This window comes from Carassius carassius, chromosome 24 (genome assembly GCF_963082965.1).
Source record: "Carassius carassius chromosome 24, fCarCar2.1, whole genome shotgun sequence".
NCBI lineage: Eukaryota > Metazoa > Chordata > Actinopteri > Cypriniformes > Cyprinidae > Carassius > Carassius carassius.
This window is the reverse complement of record NC_081778.1, coordinates 27,218,833-27,237,397: the sequence shown is the minus strand read 5'-3', so window position 1 is coordinate 27,237,397 and position 18,565 is coordinate 27,218,833. Positions and strand designations below refer to the sequence as shown.

The window sequence follows — 18,565 nt, the reverse complement described above, 5'->3', positions numbered from 1 at the left end:
ATGAAATGATCAAAAAGTACACGGACCAAGAAACTCAAAGGCGGCGTTTTCAAATATATCCACTCTGGGACCCGGTTTCAAAACATCGGTTTCACTCTTCCAAAACGCCAGATCCGTGTGGACGAAAACGCCTACCTGCTAAAAAATTTGTGCGCCGAAAAAAAAGAGGAAAAAATAAAAATTTCGGACACCCTATCAAACGTCATTGGATAGTGCAGGAAGGAAGAGGAAGAGGAGGAGGAGGCGGCGGCGGAGGAGGATGAGGCGCGTCATGATAGACCTTCAAAGAATAATAAAGATAAATTTTTTTCTGTTCAGTTTTTTGTCTTATTTTTGTTCTTGTACTATTTGATTGTTCTTGTAAATACATAATGTACATTTCTATATTTTGGACTTTTATTTATGTTGCCTAGCAGGTTTTTTGTCTTATTTTTGTTCTTGTACTATATTTTTTGTTTTGTACTATTTGATTGATCTTGAGTAAATAAATAATGTACATTTCTACATTTTGGACTTTTATTTATGTTGCCTAGCAGCTATGGATTTTAATTTTACTATTATAGGTGAACATATAGGTACATATATACGTGCATATGTGTACCTATATAGGTAAATGCACATATATATATGTACATATATGTGTAAATATATGTGTGCATATATGTACATATATATGTTCATATATATGCACATATACATGTGTAAATATATGTACATATAATATAGGAAAACGGCCAATTTTATATATGTCACATATATTAAAAACCTATATCAAAACCTATATTGAAACATATATGTTTATATAGGTTTTTTCCAAGTGGGTCTGTTTGGTTTATTTCATACTAAATCTGTCACCCATTGCTCAAATTAGCTAAAACTCCTGCATTTGATCTGTGGTACAACCAGGCAGTGTGACCAAAAAATTTAGGATTTTTTCCCAATGAAACAGTATTTTCCATTAACATTAAAATAATATTAAAGCTGCCCCACTGCCATTTTAAGAAGCTCTTTTTAATTTCACTAAATCACTGTTAATACAGCACATGACTGTCATCATTCAATCCATTTTTACAAGTTACAAATTACTTTATGCAAAGGTATATGGTAGGAAAATAAATTCTAAATCGTAATGGCATGTAAAATCATTTCCCTGTCGGTTTAGCATTCTGCTGTGTAGTGCCAGATGTATGACAGTTATTCATCCAACATAAGGGTTTCTGCAGGCCTCGTTCTTCTTAAGCAGAGGAAAGGACAATGCTGGGGGTCAGAAAACCTGAATGATGGAGTTAAAGTAATTTTTTTTTACAGAAATGTGATGTGAAGCATATGTGTGTTTTACTATACCTGTGTCCTTCATTTGTTCACCACGTACATTCCTGTGCGGTTTATTGGAGGTTTTTCTCTGACATCCTGTTAAAACAAGAGTCCGTTAACATTAGATGACAATGAAGGGCATTTACTATAACTTTCATCAGCGTTAGAAACAACCTTTTATGTCAAAAAGTAATTATGTTAAATACTTTTTTTAAATATATATATTACTATTATTAATTATTATTTATTAATATAATGGGTTTTGTTTATTTGCTCTTGTTTATTTTGATCATTTATTCTATTTAGATGTAATATATATATATATATATATATATATATATATAAGAGGTTCATTTATGTATTTACTTATACTTTTGTATTTTTTATTTTCTTTCAGTTTACTTTTATCATAAATAAGGTATTTTTTCTGTTATTAGATGTCTTTTTTCTTATTTCTCAATTTTATTTTCTTACTATAAAATGTTGTTTTTATTATTTTAAATTTAATGGGCTGTTTCAGGTGATTTAGATCATTTTGTTTATATCATCACTGTGAATCTTGCAACTTGTTATTAATATAAATGCCAGCACCCTAACAAACACTCCCGTTCAGCTCTGTTCAGTTAATCAGTCTCTGGTGCTCTCATCAGCTGTCCACCAAAACCTGCTGCTCGGATGCATTCATCCCTGGAGGCCTCAATGAGGGTTGGATTCAGAGTTTAAGTCTTTCTCTCCTGGCTCCCATTATTGTTCAAATGTAGGCAGGGCATTGTGAGCGGTGACGCCGGGGCTACTGGACGATGGAGGAGACATGGACGGAGGCCTCCCAGTCTCTGGACGAGAGTCGAGTTTCCCACGCTTCAGGTTTCTTAGTCAGGGCTGCACAAAGAGGGGCCTGTGCAAGCGACGGTGGTGCTGGAACGCCAGGTAACAGTAGCCAATTTTCCCTAGTTCTGATCTGAGATTGTGGGGTCAGTATTTTACATGGACTGAGATGGTGATGGAGAACCCCTCTATAAACGCCTCTGTTTCCCTCCAAAATAAAGCTGCAATTCTATTTATATAGTTAAAAGTTGTAAAACAAGATTTATGTTTATATATAGTCTTTGACTTGTTATATTGTTAGACGTATTTTGTGAAATGGTTAAAATGCATGCTTTTCAATGAGTTTTGCTGTTAAATTATAGGTTTCTTGATGCTTTCTGACCACAGGGCTGCATTCACACAGCCAGTGTTTTCACTACCTGCCTTTACTAACAGGAGTCACTGTCAAATTGTCCCGTTCATACAGCAGCAGGCAAGAGCAGATCCGTTATGTCTGTACGAGCAGGTAAGCGTAGCTAATTCCTTCAGACTTCAAACTTTGTAGTAAATCCTGTAACTGATAACTATTGTAAATATGAATGTGTATTGAGTATTTAATACCTAACTTACTCCTGCTACTTTTGTATTGCATCATAGAATGCAGTGTTTTAATTTTGTCTATTATGTACTTTTACAAAGTACAAAAACTGTCACCCTAAAGAATGCGTATAGTACCTAAATGGTACACATGAGAACCTTTTGAAAGGGTATTGCCCCAGTGACAGAGAATGTAGAATTTTCTTTAATATTTTGTTTATATATTTTTAATATTTATTTTTATGTTTTCATTTTAAATTTAGTAATTTTATTATGAACCTTTGTTAATTTTATTTGTGATTTTTATATTTCTATTGAGTTTTTTTATTTATAAGTTTTGAATATAAATGTATAATTTGAATACTTTAAGTTGAAAGTAATTCTTTAATCATTTTAAATGGTTTGTTAAGTTATGTAATTTTTTTTTATTATTATATATCTTATATTTATATTTTATGTCAACTTTATTTTAATTAACAATTTTAAATATTTTTTAATTAATATAACAACACTTTCTTGAGCTCACAATTTTGTCAGCAAAAAATGATTTTGTCTACAAATCATTGACAAGCAACAGCAAATAATAAGGAACAAAGTGCAAGTTTGTCAAAGTCAGTTCTGTTCTTACAGTATAGAACATTCACTTTTAAAATTCAGTAATAAGTCTTGAAAATGTAAGCGGGTCGCTTTTGTTACAGATTTTAGTTTCACTCTTTTTTCATGACCAAAAAGTATAGGAACAAAACAAAAGCCAAGCTGCATCAGTATGAGAAGTATACTTATGAAAAGAATCGCACCGCTTGTTTGCCGTTGGATGTATCAAATGTGCTTTGCGTTGAATACATAGGGATGTCAGGACTGAAGTACATGGGAGGATTCATCTCTTCAACTTCATTCACGAAAACACGTCGTTTTGGACAACAGCACCAGAGCACCACCTGAGAGGAGGAACATCTTGTCCTTTAATAGTAAACTGTTAATGCTGACAAAAACACCCCCAAAATGTACCACCTTGGCTATTATTTGAAGTATTTCACCACAAACATCTTGCTTTATATATAAAAATGGTAATCATTTAGTAGCATGCATGGTATATAGCCATTCAAAGGTTACATTATATATATATATATATATATGATATCAATGTACTGCTTAATAGTAGTATAGAAGTTGGTCAGTTTTATTATTTATTCAGATAATTATACAATCAAATATGCAACATACCACAAATGGTTTTGTTTTATTTTAAAGTTGGTACCATTTTCTACTATAAAACCAAAGGTTTATATTACATTGTTCCTGAACCCTCGATCACTCACCAGAATGATGAGGATGAGGAGGAGGAAGAGGCTAACAGCCGTCAGCGCTAACAGAGCAACCGCCCATCCAGGCACCAAAATATTGGCCGTAGTAGGTGAATGGTTCATGGCTGTGGTCTTCGAGGTCTGAGCTGTTGAAAACATGGTAGAGCTGATTGTCGTTTTTCCAACAGTGCTGTGAATGGAGGTGAATCTGCTTTGGGGGGCTGCAGTGGTGGTGTTATTGGGGGCTGTAGTTGTGGAGCCATTTGGGGTTGCAGTGATGGTGGCATTTGGGAATGTAGTGATGGTGTCAATGGTGGTGGTGCCATTGGAAGCTGTAGTGATGGGTGCTGTTGTAATGGGTGCTGCTGTGGAGATCCTGTTGGGGACTTCTGGTGTTGTCCCATTGGTTACTGAATTAGTGGGTGCTGTAGAAATACTTGTAATATCCATCAGTGAGTTGGTTGTGGTGTTTAGGGGCATTGTGGTGGTGTTAAAGGGTATGGAGGTGGTGGAGTGGATTGGGTTTGTGATGTTTCCTACAACAGCACTGGAGCCCAATGGGAGAGAGGTGGACATGTTGGGTGAGTGTGTGGATGGAAGGTGACTGGTGAAGGATTCAGCATCCGTTATGATGTCAGGACTGGAAGCGAGGGCCGTGGTCATTGAGGACATGGTCGTAAAAGGTGTTTCTTTGTGTGTTGTCATTGGTGTTCTGCTAAAGTTCTTCTCTTCCTCAAGAGGTTCTTCACCTGGTAGTTCATCTGTGGGTGGGATTGAATGTACTATCTGTTAGTTAATCATTTTTTTGTCAGTTTTATAGGGAAGCTTATTTCTGCCACAGAATAAAAAATAATTGCAACTTTTTATCTTACAGTTGAGTTTTTTTTTTTAGACTTACGTTTTGGCAACTCTGTAGGTATTTGGTAGAATTGTGAGATGTAAGTTCATAATTCTGACTTAATCACTATTCTTGGTTTACATCTTCCAGTTTCAGATTTTTTTTCTCAGAATTCTGCATGAAGAATTTGAAGAATTTAGATCTATAAGTCTATAACTAAAAAAAGAAGAAGAAAACATAAACTTGCAATTGTAAGAGAATTATCATTATTATAATTAGAATTATTATTATGAGATAAAAAAATCACAATGATCTTTCTTATGTTTTTTATTCATTGGTGATAATAAGCTTCCATATGTTTAGATGGTCAGTAATGTCAATGTTAATGAACAATGTGTAAACAATCTAAAATCAACCACTTTTGACTGTTATTTTACTTTCAATGTAGCTGAGGTCAATCTCTAGTATCGGCGAAGGAATTTGTTTGTATGCAGACAAAAAGATTCCTCTCAAAAGCTCTGGATTGACTTGAGTTGGCCCAAACAGCAGACGAGAAGAGGCGATCACAGACCCATTACTGCAAGAGAAACATTATAAGATCAGACAGTCTCTGCCACTCTGTCATACTGGATGTAAATCTAAGATTATGAGTTAATCAGACCTGAAAATCATCTCATCTGCCCCCAAATATATCAGATGAGTGGTGTCATTTGGTCTTTCATAAATATCTGCAAACTGAAAAAAGAAAAGTACAACGAAAAAAATCAAATCAAATCAGTATTCCTCAGAGTGAGACTAATTTACTAATCTTAACTAATAACAGAAACCTTTAAAATGCTTGGTAATTATGATTGAGTTTTTTTTTTGATAATCACACTTTAAAAAGTAGCATAATGTCAAAATATTTTTTTTTTATTTAATTTTTTTTTTTTTTTAAGGAACCTTATGGTACTAAGATTTCCATTACATTAATGCTTTTGGAAAAGGATTTTATCCAAACCAACTTACTGTTCATTGCACTCAAAGTATACATTTAATCAGTTCATTTCATAACTTCGATAAAGTACCTATAGCTTATTTTATTCAAAGTACCATGACAACACCATGTTTGCTTACAGTAGGTGTATGGCATGCATTGTAATTACTTTTAAATGTGGCAAATTAATCTGCCAATAATACTGTGGTAGTCCCATGTTATGATGGTATTACCAAAGGTACTTTGATATAATGCAAGGTATTTACATTTGAATGATAAATGGTACTTTTCTCTAAATGCAACCATTCTGTAAAGTACTGTGGTATTTTTATCTGAAACCATGACTGTACCTGGGATATTTTCCGAAGGAGTTCTAGATGACCACTAGTCACTGACCAGATAATTCAAATGATTTACTTTCATCTATACTGTATGTCTGTTGGGGGATGTAATATATCCTAGAATATTGTAAATATTCCACGAGTGCTTTATCCAAGCATGAATAACAAGAGACCCTCACCAGTTGCTCCACCTCTTGCTTCAGTGTTGTATACTCAGCTGATTGCTGATCAGCCAGTGAGTCTTTATAAACACGGTTAGTGATTCTGAGATCCATCAGAACTGAAGTCAAAGAGTGTGGAGTCGAGGCATCTGTGCTCTCAGTTGGGGAATCCACCGCAGACATGTTGACAGAGTTAACACCTAAATCAGATTTTGATATAATGATCATGAAAAGTTTTTGTGACATATTTAAATTGTTCATTTTAAGGTTTTTATTTCATCCAGAAATGAAAATGTTGTCATGCTCGGGATAAGATAAGAAATTCTGAGGAATGCGTTTTTGTCCATACAATGAAAGTCACTGGTGTCCAAAACAACAAAAACAATGACTTTTTAGTTTGAACAAACAAACACTGAGAACATTTTCTAAAATATTTTCTTTATGGGCTTCAGAGTTTGGAACAACATTTTTTCATATTTAAATTTTTCATAAATCACATTTTTAAAACATAGTTGCTACTCACCCATAAAAAGTACAATCCAACCAACAACTAAGGTGGTGGAGGCTCTTGGGATAATCTTCATCATCTCTGAAGACGAGTTATCCTTCAGTGTGTGATCTCTGCCAGAACGTTGAGTCAACATCAACTAATGTTCTGGACTCTGGAGAAAGTGGCTCTTTATCAGAGTGAACAGACTTTTTATTGTTTGAGCACCTGAGCAGGTACTGAACACAGGTGGGTGGAGCTCCTGCACCTCATTGTCTCATTGAGGAGTGTAAAAAGAGGATGCCTTTTCTAAAAACCTCCATAAAAGAAAAACCACAAATCAGATCTCAGTCATTTCTCTTTGACAGCTATTACATTGAAATGAGACTTTTGCTAATCTTTCCTGCTTTTCAGATGAGACAATAACCCCCAGTGAATCCACATCTGTAAAGTTTGCAACTTTGATCTGAATTATAACTGTAACTATGTCTGCATAGTATATAAGTCTGATTTGCTTTTGAATAGAGCGATTAAATTTATTTAGCTAGTAATTTTTAGTGGACATTGTGTAGGTCATTATATATTTATGGTCATAATGTCTCACCTTAAATAGCACATCTCACCCCTGCCGAAATGAATCTATGTGATGACATCACCTGTGACATCAGCAGTGACATCATGGTTCAACGAAATCATCTGCATTCATATAAATATTTAAAATCTGTTTATGTTTTTTTCCTCTAGGTTAGAGACACTGTGGTAAGAACTCTTCCTCTCGAAACAGTTATGTTTTATTTACTTGAGGTTTGAGTGTTTGTATTTGTCTAAAATTTGTTGTACGGGTCATTTGGTTTTTCCACAGGGCTTCAGTGAAGTATTTTATGCCACCTTGATGTTTGCCTGTGGGAGGAAGGACGTCATCTTACCACTCACAGTCTGAATTTATAGTTGCTTTAAATATTTGACGTTAAATAATAATTATTAGTGTAATTTTCCATTCTTTTAAATAATATTGCATGTTCCTTTAAAACCATGCTCATAAGTGACATACACATGTGCATGGTTCCTTTTGCCCTTTAGCCTGTTCTTGGAACAGTTTCAGAGAATTCCGGAATGCCCCAATGATGCCCAAAGCCCTTTTCCAGAGATTTTCTCAATATATTGAATTCTTCTTGTCTTTACCCTCAATGGAACTTAATTATCTAAATGGGAACACACAGTTACATTTGTTTTCCCAGGCCATAGACTGAGTAACAGTGCTCTAAAGAAAGAGAAGAGGATTACTGAAACTAACTCAGAGCTCACACAAACAGACTGGATGCGTGCTTATGTCCTGAACAGGAAAGTACTGGACTCTTATCAGTCCTCTGAGCTTCTGGAGATAATGTCATGTCATCATGTGTGCATGCAGTTTTGGCTCATGAATTCTTGGCAGCTGTTTGGGATGGAGACTTGCAACACATGCAGTTGATTGTCCATTTGGCCAAGACATGACATCTCTTCTCTCCCCTACTTCAAACACTGATAATATATAACACAAAGGCACACAGTTCCGTTAAAGTATCTTACAAATAATGCCATGGTAACCAAACTTCTTGACAAAACACAATAGACATATTGTTACTACAAAAGTATCAAAAAAGTCAAAACAGATATTAAATGACAGCAATATTCCTACACAGTTAGCAGTGTATATATGTAGTATGTATACAAAAGTGAATTAGAAAATAAAAATAAAAAATTCAGTTACCATAAACAATACACAAACACTATCAAAGCTTTTTATTTCAAATGATTATATATATATATATATATATATATATATATATATATATATATATATATATATATATATATATATTATTACAGTGAAAACACAGTATTATTGCAGAATATTATTGTAATTTTAAATAACTGTTTTATTTTATTATGTTTTAATACGTAGCCTAATTTATTGTTGCGATAGCAATGTTGAATTTTCAGAAGCCATTCGTTACTCCGGTCTCAATGTCTAATCTAAAAGCAACTTAATAATATACATATATTTTAAGTTGCTTTGAGTACACTAAAGCGTCAACGCTGTTATTTTAAACAGTTTTATTTTATCTTTGAATGAAAATAATTGCTGGGAAGCATATTCTTATTGAATGTTCTGCATATGAAAGAGAGCGATTTCAGTTAATTCAAGAATTAGGATGGCTGGGAGTTGATCATATTTCTTTAAATACATTGTTAGGAAACGGTTCAATGCAATCAGCAGTGCATGAAATTTTGTTTAAATACCTGAAAAACACAGGAACACTATGTAGAATTTAGGCATTTAATTTTTTTATATTTATTTTTTATTTATTATTATTTTTTATAATTTTTATTTATTTATTTATTTTTTTGGGTTGTTTCTGTCTTCTAAATCTATGCGCACTCCACACTCCAGATCAGCAGGTGGCGGTAATGCACCTTTACGCTGGTTTGCCAAAACCGCCATAAAACACTAGAAGAAGGACTTTTATTTGTCGAAGCATCAGCTCCGGGTCATGCCACGGGTGTTTGGATGCTAAAGATGGCGGCACCCAGTGAGCTGTTTTGCTGGAAGGCTGGTTTGGGTTTACCGTCAGTAAATACGGACTGTCTCATCGTGCTGGTGAGTCTTCATCACTGGCTCGTGCAATCTGGATGTTTATACGGGCTGGGTTCTGCTTAAGTTTGCGTGTTTGTGCAGAGAATCGCTTCGGTACCGATCACATAACTTAGTCATACCATTTCTTTTAACGTGGGATATTTATAATAAAAATAGTATTTGTACATATCAGGATTTTTATTACATTTATACATCATTTGTTTTCTTTTGCGTGATAGTTTATATCATTATTTTAAAATTATTATTATACACAATAATAGTAAAACAACAGTTGTAACCCTATTTTTTTAAAATAAAATTATATTTGAAGTACATTATATTCACACTCACACACTCATATAATCCACTCTAATCCATCCATCCATTCAAACCATAGGGTCACTGGGAGAGTTGCAGACTATGACCTTACAGTCTAAATACCAGGCAGATCATGCTGCCCTTTGAAACGGAAAAATTTCCACTGTTCCACAAATTTCCATGATTTAACCCCTTGTGTTTTAATATCTCAGTTTATTCCACAGCCAAGGTGCTTATCTACAGATATGTTTTTTGCTTGAATCATCATGTGGAATACATTTCCTCCACTGTTTTTATCAGTTTGGTCACACCAGGGCTGTGCTACTGTAAACCACAAACCCACCGCTGTCACCTGGAGTTAACATCAGTCTCATCTCCTGTCGCAGCTTTGGAGACTGCATTCAGATCCATTTAATTCCCAATCAACAAAGGTTGTATGTGGGCACAGGACCAGGTTATTGTTGCTGAAATCGCATGTTAAAGTGATTAGATTACATCAGCGCTGTTTGCTTTGGACACAAGAGTGTGGTGGGATTTTTCCAGTTTGCCAGCCAGTGGGATGATGTTTGTGCATTACACTCTGTCTGCAGCTACTCTGGGCGCTATGAAAACCACAGGCATGTTTTGCTTCCCATGTCTGATGGTTTAGTAATGTGAAGTTCATTCAGAATTTTCCAGATTACCTCACTGCACCAGATAAGATTTCATTAAATTATAACTGCATGTGAAGGTCTGAGGATGCCTGGAGATTTGCCTGGTAGCTGCCGATTTGAAGTTAGGCATGTCACTATCATTATATATATATGTATATATATGTATATATATGTATATATATATATATATATATATATATATATATATAGATAGATAGATAGATAGATAGATAGATATATTTTGATAAAGAGTGTAATTTAACATTATTTAATCAAATAATATAATACATTTTAAATAATACATCAAATAATCTGACCAGACATTTCTGTAATAATTGTGGCAGGCCTACTTTTATTTAAGATATCTCTTGTAATATACATGCTTGCTTTAATCTACATGTTTATATCTTGATTTTAAAAGTATGCTTATTTGAATTATATACGATGTCAATTCTTTTTATACGCAGTGCGTGATGTTTTGCAGTGGTCTTGGAATTTATACCAACACTTAATATGGATCCAGTATAATTTGTCAAAGATACTATCCCTTTCTTTTCATGGTAAACGAAATTTTAAAATGAATAAAAAAAAAAGTGCTCTGATTAGTGTAACTGTTCAGCAAAAATATTTACTCTCACGCTTGTTTATTAATGAATTAGCCTCTGGTGTGGTCGCTGTGTTTTGGTTATGTTAGAACACTGTTCCTTAACGACAGAGCGGTGATTGGACATGCAGCAGTGCGTGGGCGGGGCTTAAAACCTGGATGGTCCAATCATCATCTTTGCCACTTTATTTAAAGATCTTATGTGTGGCTCAAGCTAATTATTACCATCTGCACTTTCAAGAGAAGCTGTTCTGTCATCCGTGGCCTAATTTCAGTGTGTTTATGTGTACAGCAGGAGTCTGATGAACTGCTTTTACTGTGGGTAAAGTGGATTTCAGCCAGCTGTAGTTTTCCTCCTCGTATTTGCTTTGGACGGTACTGGTTGTTCACATAGGAATTATTTACTCTGATCCTCTTTACTTTACAAGATACAATTTAGTATTCTGTAGGATTCAATCTAGTAATAAAGCTGAGGTTATGATGTCAGCCTTTGATTAAGGTCACTGCGCTTTTCCAGCTCAATGCTCGAGTGCAAACGGGAAAAGGAGAAATTTTCAGAACTCAATACTCCGCTTTTTCCGCTCATCTGCTTTCCTATCCTCCCTTTTACAGTCACAGTGAGTGCTGGTAGCCTTATGTTAAAGAAATCACCCAAAAATAATTTTCACTGAAACACAAATAATCTGAAGCATCTTAATGCAGCTCTTTTTCATTAAAGGATGGTTCATAGTGACTACAGCTCCAAAACAAACATTAAAGAAGGCCATATCATTCATATCTCCTGAAGCCTTACAAAATCTCTGAGGGGACAGACTGGCATATTTTGTGGCATAATTATGCCCATCCATTTTCTATACCAGCTTAATCTATTTAGGGTCACGTAAGAGTTCTTCTAGAATAAAAAAAGTTATTTCCTGAAGTTATTTGTTATACTATTTCCTATTTATTTTATTTGTAATAACTGCTTCATTTATTGTATTTTATAATGTTTGGAGCTTTACAGTGAAGGTCAGTTACTCAATAGCTGCTTGAAGATTCTTCAAAAAGTACATGAGGCCAAGTAGTTATGGTAATGACAGATTGTCATTATTTTTTTATGGGGGGCTATCCCTTTAAGAATCAAGGCTGATTATTCCTGAGCCATTCTTGGCTTGAGTTTGAATTGTAAAGAAAGGCTCCAGGCAATTTAACCCCAGTGATCAGCAGTATTTAGACTCTTTCAGTGGAAAGAATCTGCTAAACGGCGTGCTGAATGGCTGACGTCTGAGCCAGGTGTGAAGTGCGCAATCTGTCAGCTCTCAGCTGCATGTGCAATTATAATGTGAAATTATGTCCTTATCAGATGTCGTCGTAGAACAAGGCATCTCATCCTAAACCCTTTACCCTGTCCTAGAGCTGAGTGGAGCTGTTTTGTTGAAGTTAGCTCATTTTTGTTTATTCAGGTTGTGATCTTGCGTTTGCTGCAACACTGTTATCTTCATCTGTGTTATATATAAGGCTGTGTGCTTCTTGTAAATTAGTGGAGCTTGCCAAGGAAAGCAACACAGCTCATACTTAGGTTGGTTTGTAAATTTGTTCATAAATGATACCTCAGGTGATAACTTAAAATTGCTTTTCTAGCTCATAAGATTTATAATGTTGGCCTAGCAGATGGCAAATGGTAAATAAAATATTTACCTATCTACGTATCTAGAGACCATAATGTCACATATTGGAACCTGGAAGCTTAAATCTTGTTAACCAGAACTGGGATTAGTTTTAACCTAAAATTGAATTAGTGTACCTGATGATGATAATAATAATGTCTTGTATATCATTTTCCAGGCTTACGCTCGCTTTGCTGGAGCTCCGCTCAAAATTCACAAGATTTCTAACCCCTGGAGAAGCCCCACAGGTAAGCAGGCAGAGGTTTAACAATCTGTTTCTTGGCAAACACTCAACATTCATCAAGACAAAAGTTTAGCTTGTTTTAACTGAAGCACACTGGCCTCTTTCTCTTTTCTGCCGAGCTGCTGATAACTTGCATCTGTATGTTTTCTCTTTCCACATTCTTGTCGGTCTCCATTATTATTTGAAATTCTTCCAAAGAGTCGTCTTCAGTATTATTCCATATTGAAGACTAGTGTTCAGCACTTTTATAATGGGTAGACCATTTGACTTTGCAGGAACGACATATGTATTGTATTCACTTTGTCATTCTTTACAAAGAAATTAAATAGAAATAAAGATCATCTAATGCATAAGTTAATTTGCCTGTTTATCAAATTTAAGTGGACATTCTCTTTGGATGAGTATGTTGGTCGTTTTGTAATACTGGTATGTTTTCTAAAGATCATGCATTTCTATTATTGATATCCAGAGTGATGATCAAAAGCTTAAATGGACTGTTTCATTGATCATCTTTATAAGCCTATAGAAAAGAAATGTTTTTTTTTTACTGATAATCATGTCTTCGCTGAAGGTTCACTTCCTGCTCTCAGGACCAAAGATGAAGGCAGCTTCTCCCAACCCAGTCAGATCATCATTCAGTTGAGGAAACAGGTGATTATCTCTTGCCCACAAAACCTCGCTGCTGTCATGGTCACGTTTTGCTTTTCATCATGCATTGTACAAGTGTCCCTGTATATTTCACTCGTCATGGGCTCATTTTGTACCAAACAAAGCTTAATTTTGTAGTCTCGGGTTCATTCGAGTACCACAGCCTTTCCAGTTAAGCCTGCTGCCATTATAAAAGCTCCTCTAATTTTTTGATTAATCATGTTTGATTGCACAATGAAGGTAATCATTCAATTCGAATGGAATGAGACAAAATAAACATGTAAGGTTTTAATTAGGTGCATAATCAAAATCCTTCCTAGAAACACATTTATAGTTTCTGGTTCTACCAGAAGAAGTGCTGTTAAACCCAGAGCTGTTTACAGAGTCAGCAGCATATGCAGATCAGGTCAGTGCTTGCAGCTTTAGTCACAAAACACTACAAAACTTTTTGGATGCTAGAGTGCTGCAACCAAAGTCCTGGAAGTAAGTTAGCATTTTTGAACTTCTGATTCCATAGTCCAAGGTTCAGTGGGTTTTTTGGTTAAATGCCTGAAATAACATCTGTGGTTAACACAAGCTCAAGATATTCTCACATTTTATTGTACGACATAAAAAAAAAAAAAAAAAAAAAAAAAAAAAAATATATATAATACTACACTGTAATGTTTTTAAGCTTTTACGTGTCTTAGGAAAAGGCTGTTGCCAGAGTTTGTCAGAAAAAGAAAAACTTGCAAACTCTTCTAACGCAGACTCTCCAACTTGTAGATTTTAAATAAAGATTAAAAGATTTAGTGTAGTTCGTTTATAGGCAAACTTTACATTTTTGCTTCTGCCTTATGCATTCAGGCTTCAACATTCATAAAACTTTTATTAGCAAAGATTTTCTTGATGAATAGAATTTGTGGGAATCATAAACTTTTGTTGGTCACAGAGCTTATTTTCTGCAGTAATCAAAAAGTCGAAATCTTATTGGTGTAGCCAGATCTTCAGACTGATGGCAGAAGGTCTGGACTCCATTGTAATTTTCATTGGTAAAGGACCATCCAAAAGGCCATATGAGACATGAAAAGCAACCAGTCACAGTTTGTTTTGTTCAGTGTCATGTTTAGGGCTCTGAAAATGTAGTCAGTGTCCCTAAAATAACAGATTGGCGTGCAATCTTTTTGTTTCCATTAAGTGCCTCAAGCAAAGCTCTTGCCCATCTTTAAAGAGTCTATGCCATGAACTTCACATACGTGTCAAAGTCCAGGTGGAATGCAAAAGAAAGTGACGCATCTCACAGAAATCTTGTAGAATTTAACCGATCAGATAACAACTTCGAAAATAACTAATTTTGTGTGCTTTGTGCATCAGATGCCAGTGGTCCATCAAGTCTTTGGTAATGCTAACTTCTGAGTTGGCCTACGAAATTACGTCATCCCAGCAGCACCATATATATAAGCCATTCATTAGGCATAAACACTGGCTCTGCTTGAACTGTCTGATGTGGCATGAATTTGGAGACGTTGTCCTGTACCTGTTTGGAGAGGCTGCACTGTACCTATTTTTCCTGAACAATAGCAGACGTAATAGTAATACTGGAAATTTGTGTTTTAGAAATACAATGCAGACTATGATCTCTCAGCCAAGGAGGGCGCAGACACTCTGGCCTTCATCTCATTACTGGAGGAGCGACTGTTACCTGCACTGGTGAGATTCAAATCCTGAACCTCGACGAGAAACGTTTTGGTGGGAACTTGCTCAAACTCTCATGTCTCCCGGCAGGTCTACGCTTTATGGATCGATCCTAAGAACTACGTGGAGGTGACGCGCCGCTGGCATGGAGAAAATATGTCCTTCCCACTCAACTTCTTTCTGCCGGGCTGCATGCAAAACAGGCAGCTTGAGCGACTCCGCCTGATCCGGGGAAACAGTTCACTGGAGGCAGGAGAAGAGGCAGAGAAGGAGGTTGGTGGAGTTCTGGATCTTGTGCTTGATTGTGTTTGTTTTTGCTGTGCAAAATGCATCAGATGGTGGGTGGTCTTTGTTGTGACAATAACTCCTCCTTGAGACACCAGGACGGCTGTTAGACTCTAGCCAGATTCAACAGTGTTCTGGTCCCTGAAGAGGACACTGATAAACCTGCAGATGTGTGGAATCAGGGCTCAAATAGAGCAGAAGTTCCATTCTGGCAGAGAATTCTATGCAAGATAGTTGCTAGTCTGATGTAGGGAAACAACTCTGCTTATTTATGAGACTCTGAATCACAATGTACATGCAGGGGTTATGCTCCCTGTGGCAGAATGTTATTTTTGCATTGATTTTGCTTGTGATAAAAAAAAAACAAAGTTTTCTTTTAATGCTGTGTTAAAGGAATAGTCCAACAAAACAATGAACATTCTGACATCATTTACTCCCCGTTGTTTCTATCCAAACCTGTATGACTTTCTTTTTTCCAAAGACCATGAAAGAAGATTTTTTTGAAGAATGCTAGGAACCAAACCATTTCGGTTCCCATTGACTTACCTAGTATTAGTATTTATGTCCATACAATGGAAGTCAATGGGAACCAAACTGTTTTTTTTGCAGAATAAAGAAAGTCATACAGGTTTGGAAAGACATGAGGGGAAGGAAATGATGACCGTTTTCATTTTTGGGTGGACTATGTTTTACTAGCGCATTCACACCAAGAAAGAAACTTTTATTAGCGTCCACACATCAGTGCATTCTGTTTAATATAAGCCCACATTGCAGTTATGTCTGCACTCAAGCTCTTTAAAGGTAGATTCTGATTGGTTGTCAATGTTTTTATTGTTCATCAGCTGTAAAAAAAAATAAAAAAATCTGATAGTAATTCCAACAATAACATGAATAGAGAAAAAGAGGACATAAGAATCTGTAATCTAGTTGTTTCTTCTACATCCTGTCTCTTTTCCCTGAAACTCTCTCCAGCTTTACCATGATGCTCTGGAGTGCCTAAATCTTCTTTCTCAGCGACTGGGATCGAACAAATTTTTCTTTGGAGATTCGTAAGTGTTTTACACATCAAGGTTAATATTTGAGCTTTACTCTTTAGAACATTCAATGTATATACGTTTGATGTTTGTGTGTGTGTGTGTGTGTGTATGTGTGTGTGTTTAAGGCCCTCTTCTCTAGATGCGTATGTGTTTGGTCATCTAGCTCCGCTTATTAAAATCCGGCTGCCTAACTGCCGCCTGCAGCAGAACTTGAAGAATCTGGACAACTTGAACACGTTTTGCTGCAACATCTTGAGCTTGTACTTCCCCAGCGAGAGTAAAGGTGACCAACAACCACAATAAAGTGTTTGCAAAGAACAAAACATCCATTGTTCTGTCTGTAGAAGAGAGTCATTGAGTCCTGATGTTCATGTCTGTACTGTTTGCAGAGGGCGTCAATCGTCCGATGTCCAGCACACAACAGGGGAGCGAATTTGACAACGAGCCATACAAGAGACGCAAGCAGCTGCTGTCAGTGCTGGTCGCTGTGGCAGCGATGTTGAGCTATGCTCTTCTCACCGGCATAGTAGCTATTGAGCATATGCAGGAAGAGGAGCATGTAAGCCCCGCCTCTCTCCGAGGCTCCTCCCATGAGGAGGAAGAGGAGGAGTGAATGAGGATGAATGAAATTAGAACTTCTTAGTTGCACTGGGACTGTCACATCTACTTGGTGGAGGAACACACAGGAACAACATATTGTTGGGGATTTATGTATCATTTATTCCTTGACTTGAGCTTTAATTGTGTGATAATCTTTGGTTTTATATCTTTGTTAGAAGACTTTATTTTTTCCATAGAGCTGCACTTGTTGCTTTAATCTCTTGACTGGGTATATTCACCTTTGCTTTCTTTTTTACTGAAAAAAAAACAAAAAAGCAGATCTCTTTATAGCTAGTAATGTTTAGCTAAGTTGAGGAGAGAAAGCATTGAAAACTCAACTTTCATTGTGCGGACCAACTGCTTTATTACAGAGGGTTTTAAACCCTTTGAATGCTTTTTGATAATGAGATTGAGAGATTTACACCTCCTATGTGCTATGGCCTTGTATGTTTTAAAACTCAGTGCTTTTCTTGTTTTAATGCACACATTTTATTTGCTACCTTCATAAATCATCTTGTCTGCCCTGCTGTCTGCTGTGGGATTAACTCATGTTAATGTGATCTTATTGAGTGAAATAGGAAAATACCAATATTTAGTCAAGTTAGACTCTTAGAATCATAAATCACCAAAAACAAATAATTTATTCTCCATATGTTTATTCTCCATTCCAAACCTGTGCGACTTGGTTTCCTATGTTTAATAAGAAGGGATATATTTTGCAAAATGTCAACATTGATTTTCTCACAGTTAAAGGTCAGATTTTCTGCTCCAAAAGGGGTAAGATTAGTTTAAACAACTTGTCTGCTGTTTTCTATATTATTCAATAAATTATATAGAATTATTCACTGTTGGCTCTTATTCAAATATGCACATACAAAAGTGCATTTGTATACTTGATCGCATGACGTGAGAACAAACAGTGTTTGGCATCAATAATTTGTGTTGCACATTTGAATATTGTGCCAGAATGATCCAAAACAATGTTACGGCACATTGTTTAGAAAACATTGAATTATTCATGACTGAATAATGTCTTTGTGACAATTATATAAGGGTGAGGTAAAAATGACAGAATTTACATATTTGAATAAACAAACCCTTTGAAAGTGACATTTTCAAATCAATTCAAAGGATAAAGAGAACAACTTTCTACGTTATTGAGGATTATATGTGTGTGAAGTGGAGGTTGTAAGAAAGAAAGATATTTACCTGCCGGCAGTGTTTCCGAGCATCAGAGGTGACTGAGCGAGGGCTCTGTGAATGAGTGCCCTGGGGAGACACAGCTGCGTTACAGCAACAGAATGGAATCTCTCTCTGGCTCCTGTTCATTCCTGGGGTTGTGTCCTGTATTTGTGTGTGGATCCAGATCCAGAGCAACCAGGAGCTCCCCGAAGCCACACAACATTGTTTAATGACC

General features: G+C 35.9%; 2 protein-coding genes and 1 long non-coding RNA gene across 3 annotated transcripts; 2 read left to right on the top strand and 1 right to left on the bottom strand.

Annotated features, from left to right (window-relative positions):
* The first annotated feature begins 828 nt into the window (after window positions 1-828).
* LOC132103710 (uncharacterized) lies at window positions 829-2,569 on the top strand. Its single transcript, XR_009423438.1, has 3 exons — window positions 829-1,291; window positions 2,076-2,241; window positions 2,527-2,569. It is a non-coding gene; the product is annotated as an uncharacterized LOC132103710 (long non-coding RNA).
* On the bottom strand, window positions 1,129-5,589 carry LOC132103709 (mucin-2-like). Its single transcript, XM_059508805.1, has 6 exons — window positions 5,519-5,589; window positions 5,295-5,434; window positions 4,035-4,780; window positions 3,513-3,653; window positions 1,345-1,410; window positions 1,129-1,273 (listed from the first exon to the last, which is right to left on the bottom strand). Exons 1-5 carry the CDS (start codon window positions 5,527-5,529, stop codon window positions 1,354-1,356), a joined length of 1,095 nt encoding a protein of 364 aa, XP_059364788.1. The 5' UTR covers window positions 5,530-5,589; the 3' UTR covers window positions 1,129-1,273; window positions 1,345-1,353.
* Window positions 5,590-9,331: 3,742 nt separating this feature from the next.
* LOC132103350 (metaxin-1-like) lies at window positions 9,332-17,165 on the top strand. The gene is made up of 8 exons (XM_059508393.1): window positions 9,332-9,463; window positions 12,839-12,908; window positions 13,476-13,555; window positions 15,149-15,241; window positions 15,317-15,499; window positions 16,484-16,560; window positions 16,674-16,831; window positions 16,938-17,165. The coding sequence occupies exons 1-8, from the start codon at window positions 9,374-9,376 to the stop codon at window positions 17,159-17,161; spliced, it is 975 nt and encodes a 324-aa protein (XP_059364376.1). The 5' UTR covers window positions 9,332-9,373; the 3' UTR covers window positions 17,162-17,165.
* The last annotated feature ends 1,400 nt before the right edge of the window (window positions 17,166-18,565 follow it).